We start from the raw sequence: 14,683 nt of genomic DNA, 5'->3' as shown, positions 1-14,683 counted from the left end.
GCTGTGGTTGAGGTCTTCTTTGACAAAGCACTGCCCTATGTGTTCTGGTTTCAGATACCCAGCTGTGGTTGAGGTCTTCTTTGACAAAGCACTTCCCTATGTGTTCTGGTTTCAGATACCCAGCTGTGGTTGAGGTCTTCTTTGACAAAGCACTGCCCTATGTGTTCTGGGCTCGAGGAAACTTGAAGTTTGCTGCTGAATGTTTTGTTAGACTTGCTCTAACTAATGAAGGTAATTTCTTCAAATAATATTGACTTCCATTGCAATGAGAGTATGTTTATCCTCTCTACAGTGTGTTTATGAATCTGGTTGTCTGGCAACCAGTTATTTGTTTGTCACAGTGGTTATATGCCTTGTTCCATGTTATGTCAGCATGCAACTTTAGACACTCGTCCAAAGCCACAATTCTATCTTACAGATCCACTGACCATAAAAATTAAGTAAAATAGGAAATTATTTTTATTTTTAATTAATGCCACGATCATAACATTTTTGATTATATCATAAGCTAATGTCAAAATATTTGGCATTGACGGAAACAAGAACCAGTGAGACCAAACTTATTTTTTCTTTTCATCTGTTGACTCAATAAAATCAAACATGCTCAAAGCACTTGCCCTCTGACACATTTGGGGGGCACAGATAGCCAAGATGTTTAAAGGCGCCACAATTTACTGTACAGAGTTGCGTCCTTTTGTCACACCAGAAACCTGTGATTGTGGATAGTTCTGAGTTTGTCAGCTCCACACCCTTTGTGGTAGACGTTCAAGACCTGCATCACTTTGGGATTTCAAGCTGACACACCGTGATACAACTTGAATACAGTTCAAAGCTGCAAAGTTCACAGTTCAAACCAAACTAACTCACGCTAACACATTTTGTCATCAATATCAAAACCGGCTCACTATGGGTCATGAGTGGTTCAGTCCCAAAGGCAACTTATTTCACTTTGCAGAATTGTGTCCCATAGTTGTGCAAGAATCCGAATCTTCGGTTTTGAATCCAAGATTTGCCTGATTTTGTCCGTTTGTCAGAACAATTCCAATGCTTGGTAAAACATCTAAGATCTGTATTATCTTGGCTTTCCTCCCACATGTGTGTGTTTGCGTGCGTGCATGTGTCCCCTGTCCTTTAACCCTTTGCTGCCAAGCACCAGGCAGGGTAACAACAAGTACCATCTTTTTTTGTCTTTTGGTATGATGCGACTGGGAATGGAACCCACACCCTTCTACTCGCTCTCAGGGCACATGATCTATCCACTAGACCATGGAGGTGGTCAGCATATGAATGATTTAGTTGCAGTGTTCTCTTAACAGATAATGCCAGAGCTATGCTGTTAAGCGAGGCAGCAAGACTCTATGCTCAGAACGAGGAACCACAGAAAGCGTCTCGACTCCATATAGAAGCCTCTGATACCATTGTGCCAAAGTCAAGGTCACTGAAACTGGATAAAGATGTCCTCCTCCAGCAGTTCACATTGATGGCCAGTGTGTATGATCAAGGGTAAGACATCTTGACAGTTGACATTGATGGCCAGTGTGTATGATCAAGTGTAAGACCTGTTGACAGTTGACATTGATGGCCAGTGTGTATGATCAAGGGTAAGATTTCTTGACAGTTGACATTGATGGCCAGTGTGTATGATCAAGGGTAAGATTTCTTGACAGTTGACATTGATGGCCAGTGTGTATGATCAAGGGTAAGATTTCTTGACAGTTGACATTGATGGCCAGTGTGTATGATCAAGGGTAAGATTTCTTGACAGTTGACATTGATGGCCAGTGTGTATGATCAAGGGTAAGACGTCTTGACAGTTGACATTGATGGCCAGTGTGTATGATCAAGGGTAAGATTTCTTGACAGTTGACATTGATGGCCAGTGTGTATGATCAAGGGTAAGACGTCTTGACAGTTGACATTGATGGCCAGTGTGTATTATCAAGGGTAAGACATCTTGACAGTTGACATTGATGGCCAGTGTGTATTATCAAGGGTAAGACGTCTTGACATTTGACATTGATGGCCAGTGTGTATGATCAAGGGTAAGACTTCTAGACATTTGACATTGATGGCCAGTGTGTATGATCAAGTGTAAGACGTCTTGACAGTTGACATTGATGGCCATTGTGTATGATCAAGGGTAAGACGTCTTGACAGTTGACATTGATGGCCAGTGTGTATTATCAAGGGTAAGACATCTTGACAGTTGACATTGATGGCCAGTGTGTATTATCAAGGGTAAGACGTCTTGACATTTGACATTGATGGCCAGTGTGTATGATCAAGGGTAAGACTTCTTGACATTTGACATTGATGGCCATTGTGTATGATCAAGGGTAAGACTTCTTGACAGTTGACATTGATGGCCAGTGTGTATTATCAAGGGTAAGACTTCTTGACATTTGACATTGATAGCCAGTGTGTATTATCAAGGGTAAGACTTCTTGACAGTTGACATTGATGGCCAGTATGTATGATCAAGTGTAAGACGTCTTGACAGTTGACATTGATAGCCAGTGTATATGATCAAGGGTAAGACGTCTTGACAGTTGACATTGATGGCCAGTGTGTATGATCAAGGGTAAGACGTCTTGACAGTTGACATTGACGGCCAGTGTGTATGATCAAGCGTAAGACGTCTTGACAGTTGACATTGATGGCCAGTGTGTATGATCAAGGGTAAAATTTCTTGACATTTGACATTGATGGCCAGTGTGTATGATCAAGGGTAAGACATCTTGACAGTTGACATTGATGGCCAGTGTGTATGATCAAGCGTAAGACGTCTTGACAGTTGACATTGATGGCCAGTGTGTATGATCAAGGGTAAGATTTCTTGACAGTTGACATTGATGGCCAGTGTGTATGATCAAGGGTAAGACGTCTTGACAGTTGACATTAATGGCCAGTGTATATGATCAAGGGTAAGACGTCTTGACAGTTGACATTGATGGCTATTGTATATGATCAAGGATTAGACGTCTTGACAGTTGACATTGATGGCCAGTGTGTATGATCAAGGGTAAGATTTCTTGACAGTTGACATTGATGGCCAGTGTGTATGATCAAGCGTAAGACGCCTTGACAGTTGACATTGATGGCCAGTGTATATGATCAAGGGTAAGATTTCTTGACAGTTGACATTGATGGCCAGTTTATATGATCAAGGATAAGACTTCGTGACAGTTGACATTGATGGCCAGTGTGTATGATCAAGCGTAAGACGTCTTGACAGTTGACATTGATGGCCAGTGTATATGATCAAGGGTAAGACGTCTTGACAGTTAACATTGATGGCCAGTGTATATGATCAAGGGTAAGACGTCTTGACAGTTGACATTGATGGCCAGTGTGTATGATCAAGGGTAAGACGTCTTGACAGTTGACATTGATGGCCCATGGTAGGTGGGGTAGCCTAGTAGTTAAAGCATTCATGTGCCACACCTGAAGCCCCGGGCTCGTTCCCTAAATGACTACACTGTGTAAAGCCCATTTCTGGTGTCCCCTGATGTGATATTGCTGGATTATTGCTAAAAGCAACATGAAACCATACTCACCAACTCATTTACAGTGTGATGACACCTGAGAAAGCCACACTGGCAGCTGGGGCCTGGGCTGCTGCCATCAAGTACATGCATCCTACATGTCCTTGGAGCTCTGGGATCCAGGCTGTGGAGTCTTTCCTGTGTTTTCACGCTGGAACAGCACAAGGTGGGACTTTCAGAGAGTATGATTTTAAACAATGTTCAAACTAAGAAAAAAGAATAAGAAATTTAATAGTCTTAGATATTATTCTTTTTGTAAATATTGTATGAACAATGAGTTTAAGGAACTGAGAAAAATGCAAGCTTTATTATACATAGTAATTCAATTAATTAGGCATAAATGTTGAGGCGAGGCGAGGTGAAATTAGATTTTTACGATAAGTTTAAGATTATTGCACCTGTATGGCTGTGTACGCCATAGTCCAGACTAATGCTTGTTGACAGTGCTAACCTGCTGACACACCATGCCTCAGTTTAACATGGATACACTACTTTGACCTGGTATACTGACTCGAAGGCGACCTTGTTTTATCCCCTTAATGCAGAGCATCAGACAGGGTAACAACAAGCATCAACTGAATTGTGTGAGAGGAACAAATTTTTGGAATCAACTTGAGATGAGATATGAACAACACCAAATATGAGTTCAACTGCATGTTAGGGCCACGGGTGGCCCAGTCATCTAAGGTGCTGCCATTCGCTGTGCAGAGTGTATTGGCTCTTGCTTCTGTCCACAGAGAGTGTTAAGGATTGTCTGGAGAGCTGTGTGTCAGTGACCAGATCACTTCAGGCTTTCCTCCCACTTTAATCTGACGCATCATGATATAACTGTAACACTGTTATAAGTTTAACCCAACTGTGTCATTGCCTTTGAGAAGGGGGATAGAATAGGTCTTCAGCAACCCATGGTTGCCGTAAAAGGCGACTATGCTTGTCGTAAGAGGTGACTAACGGGATTGGGTGGTCAGGCTCGCTGACATGGTTTGATGCATGTCATTGATCCCAACTGCGTGGACCAATGCTCATGATATTAATCACTGGATTGTCTGGTCCAGACTCAATTACTTTCAGACCGCCGTCATATAGCTGGAATATTGCTGAGTGTGGCGTTAAACAACAAACCAACCAACCAAACTTTAAGAAGGATTGTGTCAAGGGCTTGGACGGGTTACTCGGGTAACCTGTAGTCCTGTGGGTACCTGGGTCCTACTCAGTACCCACCTGACCCAGGTACCCACAGGACTACCCGGACATGTGGTTAGTCACGTGATATATTGTTTTATGACAAAAATTATCAAGAACTCTATGGTTACACTTCAAGTCACTAATGTTCGCATTTCTTTCTGACTATGTACCGATTTCTTCTGATTTTTCATATGGTTGAATAAAGATATAACTTAATTCAGCTTCAGTGTATGAATGACCAGATTGTTTAATACATGTATCTAAATACGTTTTGCCAGGGCTATGCTAAAAATGTTCCCAATCGGACATTTTGAGACATCTCCTGAGGCCTACAGTGGATACACAGGTATGGTCGGGTAAAAGGGGGGTGGGTACCCGGGTAGTAAATTTGGACTCGTCCCAGCCCTAATTGGGTCACTGTCTATTGACTGTTGCTTCTGTCCAAAGAGAGTGTTCAGGACTGTCTGGAGGGATGTGTGTCACTGTTTATTGACTGTTGCTTCTGTCCACAGAGAGTGTTCAGATTGTTTGGAGTGATGTGTGTCTCTGTCTATTAAGTGTTGCTTCTGTCCACAGAGAGTGTTCAGATTGTCTGGAGGGATGTGTGTCACTGTCTATTGACTGTTGCTTCTGTCCACAGAGAGTGTTCAGTTGGTCTGGAGGGATGTGTGTCACTGTCTATTGACTGTTGCTTCTGTCCACAGAGAGTGTTCAGGATTGTCTGGAGGGATGTTTGTCCCTGTCTATTGACTGTTGCTTCTGTCCACAGAGAGTGTTCAGGATTGTCTCGAGGAATGTGTGTCACTGTCTATTGACTGTTGCTTCTGTCCACAGAGAGTGTTCAGGATTGTCTGGAGGAATGTGTGTCACTGTCTATTGACTGTTGCTTCTGTCCACAGAGAGTGTTCAGGATCGTCTGGAGGAATGTGTGTCACTGTATATTGACTGTTGCTTCTGTCCACAGAGAGTGTTCAGGATCGTCTGGAGGAATGTGTGTCACTGTCTATTGACTGTTGCTTCTGTCCACAGAGAGTGTTCAGGATCGTCTGGAGGAATGTGTGTCACTGTCTATTGACTGTTGCTTCTGTCCACAGAGAGTGTTCAGGATCACCTTCAGAAATCTGTGAAGCTGATAGAGAGTCTGGTGGGGCAGTATGGGATCTTCCTGCTCCATCTGTCACTGGTGAAGGCTCTGCTGGGTGCAACTCGGGAGTCTCTCAGGGCCTTCTCTTCTGCCCTTACAAGGTACTTAGAGCTGCCAATGTTCTGACATATATTTTGCAAGAGTAAATGGAACGATTTTAAATAGTTGAGTACTCTCTGAAATCACAGGAACCTGGAGTTTTGATTACACAAATTAACAAACACTCTCTTTATCTATAAAAGCATTAAAAATAAATTGCATATGTTGTTTTGTTTTTCAATAAAGAAAACCCAATATAATCTTCCCAAGGCAATGGAGTTACCTGACTATAAAAGTTCAATTTTTATCTTATCCTGCATTACTCCTAAATGCATTTACTGTTTTTGACAGAAAGAAGAACTTGTGTTAGGTCCAGCTGAAGCAGTTGCTTCCCTATGGTTATTAAAGTGTTTATTCACTTTCCTTGCATAATCTTACCCTTTAACCCCATGTTCCTTGAAGATCAGAAAACCAAGTTTCACCCTCCCGCATGGGATTTGAATGACAGTGTTTGCGTGCTCCCCCTTTTGAGCCCCTTCAAACTACATGCTTTTATAACCTGACTGTGAGAATGATATTCTTTTTGGCACTAGCCACGACGGCAAGGTTTAGTGAGCTTCACGCTTTTGACATTACCTGTGTACACACAGTAATTCACCTTGGACTGTGCCAGGATTTCATTCCCAAGAATCAATTATCAGGACAGCCCAACCGGTCTTTCTCCATCCCACCTTTATCATTGACCATGGCAGCTGAAGACAAGGAAGAACTCTTATTATGTGTGTATTATAAATGAGTTATCCTTCAGGCTAATGAGATTCTCCAGCCTTGATCTGCCGAGAGCTAATAACCCACATGAGATTCATTAGCCTCTACGATGGCTCTACACAGCTTTTACACTACACTGGAAGGATGTTTTCTGGAGGTCAGACACTGTCTTTGCAAGCAACTACCTAAGGAACGTGACCTTGGAAGATGTTGAAGGCATTCATAGTTTTGGAGCTCTTGTTGCGTCCTGGCAGGTCACCAATCATCGTCGCCTTCACAATGCTCCTCCTGTCCAGAGCCAGCCTGACCTGACTCAGATATTCCAAATATTTCCAAATTTGTCATGTTTTCAATGAAGGTGCTCAAGTGATTAGATGCACTTCCTCAGTTAAGGTTTTATTACAATATACATATTGATTATCGATCAGATCGTCTTGATTGGGCACCATTCTGTTTGAAGCATATGCAAGTGATATGAGAAGATAATCTGGTCTATAAGGAGGAACATAAAAGGGTCATGAAAACAGCCACATGTGGCACTATGATTTTCCCATGAAGTTCCAGAACTTTTGTATGTAGTCAGTTAACTCCCTTACCTCAGGAAGATGAGGAGTTCTATGATTACATGATCTCAGCTACATTTAATACTTCCCATACCTCCTTTATGTCCATATTGCACAATGTTTTTTTGTGGTACATGTATTTATATTATCAAGTACATGTGAGGCATTATTTAAGTTATTGTATTTAACTACATTTTTGTATTCAATGATGTACTAAAATTGAAAAAAAAGGTCTCTAAATTATTTATGCAATTTGAAAATATTGTGATTTTTAAAAATTCTAAATCCTATCAGTGGAATGCTGGAAATACCATCATCACTGAGAGGTAACTCTCGCAAACACACTCCATGGCAGCCAGTCCTTGACCTTGTTGCTGAACATGGACCTCCAAAATTTCTCAAGGTCATATGGAGAACACAGCTTGGTCATCTTCGGATTGTCAATAACAAGTAAGTATTTTAAGTCAACAGGATCCACACGTCAAAGCTTAAACAGACGCCACTTTATTATTTTTCAGTTTATGGAATTAACCAACCAACCAGAGCCAAAATTCACAATCATAAGAGCTTTTACTTTTTATTTTTTGTTTGCAAAATTATTTGCATATATTTATTGTAGGTGGTCAAAATAAGTAAATAAAAAGCATTTCAACTTCCAGCATTCCCACTAAGGGACCAATTTTCGAGATATTTTTTCGATAAAGTGCCCCCCCCCCCCCCAACGAGAATATCAAATGGTCAATCCCCGTTAAATGAAAAGCAAAGATGTTTTAACATTTAGCAAGACACCAAAGGTAAATGGTCGATTTGTTTTGTTAGAATAAGGATTCTTACGCATACTATTTACTATTTCTTACAAAAACTCTTGTGTGTTGTTCCCTTTCACCTACCGGTAGTTGTAAAACATTACATAAAAATTATATGTCTAGTGTCTTTTTTAAAAAATTTCGGTTGGTTTTGTTGTCAGTTGGTTTTGTATATCAGAATTATTTTCATTATTATTTATTTTAGTATCCACATACTAATACAGTCATATTGTATATTTGTCTAATGTCTTTCTTTTTTTAATTTCTGTTTTTCTTGTCGGTTGGTTTTTATGTCAGAACTTATTTTCAATATTATTTATTACAGTACTAATACAGTCATATTGTTCAGGTTTGTTCATTTTGACATTCAGATTTGAAGCAGATAGGAAGCACTGTCAGCAAAGTGCATGATTTAAATTTCATGCCTTTCCAACCTTGTCTTCAAGGTATCAAATTTCCCATCGAATGTCTTTTGTTGCTTCTTCTTTGGTGGCCTGCACTGACCAGCAGGGTACTGCACATGCTTCATCTCAGGAGGGTGTAGGTGGTAGGAGAGATGGGGTGTTATGTAGAAAGTACCCGGCAGATGATGTCAATGGTGCAGAGATGCTTAACCAGAGTCAGAATACAAAAATGTACCCCAGCTTAGCAATGCACGGCATCTATTCCACAATGCACAAAAACATATTTTTTAATGACTTGCGTAGTCGACGCATGCCTGGAATGTATTGCCAAATTAGGGTACATGTGTGTATTCTGGTTTGACCTCTGGTTTAGTTCAGGATACATAAAGCTACCAGGTGTCCATATCAGTAGTATCCTGTGCACCAACATTCCCTCAGTGTTGATAGTACTTTTGTACCAAGTGAGCAACATTTCTGTGATGCTCTTTTCAGGAATTCCTTCGAGAGTGACTACCAAGCTAAGGACCTCAACCTGAGACTGACAGATGCTGGCTTCCTGACGGCTGATCTGCAGATGGTGCTGCCCCCTATCCGAGCCCTCAACTTGGATCCTTACACAGGGTAAACTTTCACTGTTGATCCTTACACAGGGTAAACTTTAACTGTTGATCCTTACACAGGGTAAACTTTCACTGTTGATCCTTACACAGGGTAAACTTTCTCTGTTGATCCTTACACAGGGTAAACTTTCTCTGTTGATCCTTACACAGGGTAAACTTTCACTGTTGATCCTTACACAGGGTAAACTTTAACTGTTGATCCTTACACAGGGTAAACTTTCACTGTTGATCCTTACACAGGGTAAACTTTCTCTGTTGATCCTTACACAGGGTAAACTTTCACTGTTGGTGCTTACACTGGGTAAACTTTCTCTGTTGATCCTTACACAGGGTTAACTTTCACTGTTGATCCTTACACAGGGTAAACTTTCTCTGTTGATCCTTACACAGGGTTAACTTTCACTGTTGATCTTTACAACATGGGGTAAACTTTCACAGGATCCTGGATCAATGTAGCCAATACATCAGGATCCTGGATCAATGTAGCCAATACATCAGGATCCTGGATCAGTGTAGCCAATACATCAGGATCCTGGATCAATGTAGCCAATACAACCCAATATTTAATGTAGCCAATACATCAGGATCCTGGATCAATGTAGCCAATACATCAGGATCCTGGATCAGTGTAGCCAATACATCAGGATCCTGGATCAATGTAGCCAATACATCAGGATCCTGGATCAGTGTAGCCAATACAACCCAATATTTAATGTAGCCAATACATCAGGATCCTGGATCAGTGTAGCCAATACATCAGGATCGTGGATCAATGTAGCCAATACATCAGGATCCTGGAGCAATGTAGCCAATACATCAGGATCGTGGAGCATTCTACCATGACATTGATGAATGCTTGATTCTGATTGGTTAAAAAGAGGTTTCCTTTTAGCTACAGAAACCCCTTTCAAATATATTAAGCCTTTTCACATAAAAACGTGCGTATGAATACATAGATAGCCTACATATCGATTCACAGAAAATGGCTGCCGATCGATCACCCCATATATGAACTGTAAAACATATCTATATTTCCTCTAATACACGCTGGGTCTCAAATACCAGACAGGTCTCTAATACACGCCGAGTCAAGGGCTCTCGCGAAATTAATAGACGGCGTATAGTGTCAAATAGAGGAAATACGGTAGTTTGATATCGGCTGTTTGGGGCGTTCTAGGCCGCAACCCTGACTGCTTCGATGATGACATTAAAAGATTTAACGAAGGCATATCTTTTGTTTACAAATGAAATGTTTATGAAACTGTTAGGGAAATGTTCTATGGTGACCAGAATCGGTACAATTTAAGCTATTTCCTCATTGAAACAACCGACAATGAAAGTAAAATATAACATTATAAAAATTGTTTGAAAAAACAACATCACATCAGCAGGGATAGTTAGTCAACGTGTTAATGTTGAACAGCATCACACTGTGCATCAGTACTGGGTTGTCTTCTGGTTTCCTGCAATTCTTTAACAGCACTGTTACTGTTAACAATTTCTTTGGCAGCCATAACTGAGAGTGCAGTGCAGATACAGTGACAACCGGGACACGTTAGGACGGTTCTCATGTCAGGGTGGGGAGGTATAATTCAAAGATTCACACATTCAAAATAAGTGAAAGACTTTCAAAGAGTGATATCTAATAAATTTTGTTGAGAAAATAATAATTGTTCATTTTTTTGGTAACTTTTTCTGAAACCCACGAACAGGTAATTTCATTATTGAAATAACCGACAATGAAAGTGAAATATAACATAATAAAATGTGTTTGAAGACATTTTATTCATGACAACATGGTGTTTACAAACCTTTTTCTGATCGATATCCATTACCATCTCCGTCAACCACCACCGTTAGAATTTGGCAGGAGGGGATTTGAAAGTGCATCAGAAAACACCCCCTTTCGAAAGTCCACGAAAACAATGTCCCAACTGAAGTGACAGCTTTTTATCAAACTTGATGAAATTCATTTCAGAACACGCACAATTATGAAAATTATACACGACCTACTATTTCTGGACCAGAAATGTCTAAGTTCTGTCACTATTTGGCTTTGGATCCGTGAAATCTTGAAATTGACAGGTCACACCATGCAGATTCCTCGTTTCAAAATATCCGGCTCGTCTGCAGCCTAAACAGCAGGTGTTCAGTCATACTCAGTTCCATTGGTAATCATATGGATGTACCAGCAGGCTCGATCAATCCCAGTAAATCTACAGGTAAATGTTGAACCACATCATAGATCGGGGATGTCATCTTGCTTCTTTTAACTAGATCAAGTTAATGTAAACACATGATTGTCAGCCATTGACAGCTGTGAGGTGTGAGTAACCGTGATTTAGGTCAAGTTCTGCCACATCCAAGTTCGGGGTGGAGAAGCATTTACTTTGATGTTATTATTGTTTACTGGGGGTAATTGCTATCTAACTAATAACTCTTAGACATGTTAAATGTGTATTAGAATGTTAATTCATAAAGTTTGCTGTAGAAATATATTCGTTAAGCATTTTAAAACCTTTTTCTATTACCCGTCACCCCTACAATAGAAATGATGGCATGTTCGATTTCCAAGAAATTACCGCTCTCACAAATTTCCGAGAAACGACAGCCAGTCCACAGTGTTCAATAGTGTGCAACAGTTTGAAAGAAATTAAAACATCTCTCTTTGGATTAAGTTAGGAGTGTTATTTGTCAACTTCGTTTGAAAAACTATGTGTTTTGAACACTTATTATGAGCTACTCACGACTTTGGTGTTTTTTAATCTTGAACTTTAGTAATATTTGTTACATATATAACTACCTGTGACCACTTTTCGGAATGTTCTAAGATCACAGACCTGTGCACCTGTGTTATTACGCGTTGCAAGAGAGCGCCGTTTTCAAAGCGTTGTTGCCGTCATGGTAGAATGGAGATAAACCTACTGTGTTTTGAAATTTGATGTAGTCCCACTGTAGAATAGAAACCTCTTTATTATAATTTGGAACCTCGCGCTAAAGCGCTCGGTTCAAAATTATGATAAAGAGGTATCTATTCTACAGTGGGACTACATCAAATTTCAAAACACAGTAGGTTTATCTCCTAAATGTAGCCAATACATCAGGATCCTGGATCAGTGTAGCCAATACATCAGGATCCTGGATCAATGTAGCCAATACATAAGGATCCTGGATCAATGTAGCCAATACATCAGGATCCTGGATCAGTGTAGCCAATACATCAGGATCCTGGATCAATGTAGCCTATACAACTCAATATTTAATGTAGCCAATACATCAGGATCCTGGATCAGTGTAGCCAATACATCAGGATCCTGGATCAATGTAGCCAAAACATCAGGATCCTGGATCAATGTAGCCAATACATCAGGATCCTGGATCAGTGTAGCCAATACATCAGGATCCTGGATCAATGTAGCCAATACAACCCAATATTTAATTTAGCCAATTCATCAGGATCCTGGATCAATGTAGCCAATACATCAGGATCCTGGATCAATGTAGCCAATACACTAGGAACCTGGATCAGTGTAGCCAATACATCAGGATCCTGGATCAATGTAGCCAATACATAAGGATCCTGGATCAATGTAGCCAATACATCAGGATCCTGGATCAGTGTAGCCAATACATCAGGATCCTGGATCAATGTAGCCTATACAACTCAATATTTAATGTAGCCAATACATCAGGATCCTGGATCAGTGTAGCCAATACATCAGGATCCTGGATCAATGTAGCCAATACATCAGGATCCTGGATCAATGTAGCCTATACAACTCAATATTCAATGTAGCCAATGTTCTTAATCACTGCAGGCTCCAACTCCATACGTCAGGGCTGACCTTCAGGTGGCACTCCCTGCCCTACATGCAGACGCAGAATGGTGCACGCAACAGAAATGGTATGTCCTGTAATTGTGAAGGTGAAAGACTTGTAACGAGATATTTATGCTCTTGAAAGGTCTTTATGAAACACATTATGATTCCTAGGCCCAAATGTTGCCATCAGGCTCTACAGATATATAGTTTTCTCTGCTGTTGGTTTATCCTCCCTTTGGCATCAGAGCTGTTCGTTTTATTGATGTTTTTGATGTAGTGGTAGGGGTCCATATTAGGATTTAGCAAGCACATATTTTTAGTTCATCTAACCGAATGTCATGTGAGCTCATGTAATGTTCTGCTTGTCTGTTGTCATTGTTGTTATCTGCGGCACCTGTAAACATCTTCTCCTCAGAAATGACTCAGTTGGTCTCAACATACATGTTCCGCTTTCTGCGATAATCTGAATGTTCACCTTCATTGGACCTTGTGGCCATTCTCAGCCATTTTCATTCAAAATGTAATGAACTTGGTATGTGTATAGTTAGTAGTAGAGCTCAACATATATGTTTTGTTTATTTTGCGATATGATATATAATCATAAGGATTTTAGGGGTGTTTTGTGAAAAATTGGAAAAATTGTATGGCATTAGAAACATTATTGCTTTTTAACCTTGCGTAAGATTAATTTTCTGTTGTACATCATGTACACTGCAACAATATTATACAATTGTATTCTTTCTTGCAGATTTAGAAACATTGTGAAAATGAGTTCTAAATTCATTTCAAATAGGGTCCATATCAATCCTAATTGATCTAGTTATTCTTTGGCTTTTGCAGGACTACACACAGTACCAACATTGACCGAGGTGTATCGTGACCCTGTAAATGAAACAGTCATCTACCTGTTGAGTCCGGACTCACGCTTGCTTGCTGAAGACAAGCATGTTGAAAATAGCAGACAGATTACTTTGTTCTGGAGGGCAGCTGGAGGTCAAAGGGCAAAGCTCAACCTGATACCATTTGTCAAGGAAGTGTACAGGAAGGTGAGGTGAAACACTTCCCAAACTGCACATGTGTTGTTTAATGTTCATAATACCAATCATTCTGACACCATTATCTCAGCACTGTTTTTGATAGTTTGAATAGTAAACCAGTTTCGGGGTCACTTTGGTTGTGAACCACACAGGTTGATTGTAAACTTTTCTACTGAGTGACGGATCGAATTGTGTTTACTCTTTGACATTCTTTATCCTTGTTTATTGAAATAGCTGTTGGAAATAGTTGAGTTTGCTCTGTTTAAAATATACTGAACCGCAAAAGAAACATCACCATGGATAGATATATGAGAAACCTTATTTGTCCAAACACTGTAAACATACTTTGAGACATATTAAAAAGATGAAACTTGGCAAAACTGATCATCAAGGTTGAAATTAAAGTGTCAAATGTTCTTAAAGTGAAACAGAACACTAGTCTCTGAGAAAATGGCATCACAAGTCAGTATCTTGTGTGTCTGCCATGTGCATTGATGACTGCCGTGCAACGTTGATACATGGAATGGATGACGCGGTTGAAGAAGGCCATAGGCACTTGAACCCACACTCTGAGGAACACCTGACGCAGTTCTGCTGCAGTTGTCGGCCTTGGTCGAACGTCATTCAGCCGTCTTTGAATCTCGTCCCACAGGTGCTCAATGGGATCTAAATCGGGACCACGGGCATACTACTGCTGGAGGAAGTCTCTTGTTGCTCTCGCAGTGTGGGCACGGGGGTTATCAGGCGTGTG

General features: G+C 40.5%; 1 protein-coding gene across 5 annotated transcripts in view; it reads left to right on the top strand.

The window, feature by feature from the left end:
- Positions 1–14,683, top strand: part of LOC124137449 — a 40,531-nt gene that overhangs the window by 8,762 nt on the left and 17,086 nt on the right. For all 5 annotated transcript variants that reach the window (XM_048387459.1, XM_048387460.1, XM_048387462.1 and 2 more), the window contains exons 4-11: positions 116–231; positions 1,317–1,503; positions 3,572–3,711; positions 5,825–5,975; positions 7,539–7,694; positions 8,947–9,075; positions 12,893–12,978; positions 13,736–13,941. In XM_048387459.1, coding sequence (XP_048243416.1) covers positions 116–231; positions 1,317–1,503; positions 3,572–3,711; positions 5,825–5,975; positions 7,539–7,694; positions 8,947–9,075; positions 12,893–12,978; positions 13,736–13,941 — 1,171 coding nt within the window. The remainder of the gene's footprint in view (positions 1–115; positions 232–1,316; positions 1,504–3,571; positions 3,712–5,824; positions 5,976–7,538; positions 7,695–8,946; positions 9,076–12,892; positions 12,979–13,735; positions 13,942–14,683) is intronic.

The sequence above is a fragment of the Haliotis rufescens genome, unplaced genomic scaffold, assembly GCF_023055435.1.
Source record: "Haliotis rufescens isolate VD_foot unplaced genomic scaffold, xgHalRufe1.0.p SCAF_7, whole genome shotgun sequence".
Lineage (NCBI taxonomy): Eukaryota > Metazoa > Mollusca > Gastropoda > Lepetellida > Haliotidae > Haliotis > Haliotis rufescens.
Note: the sequence above shows the minus strand (reverse complement) of the source record. Positions and strands in the feature narration are given on the sequence as shown.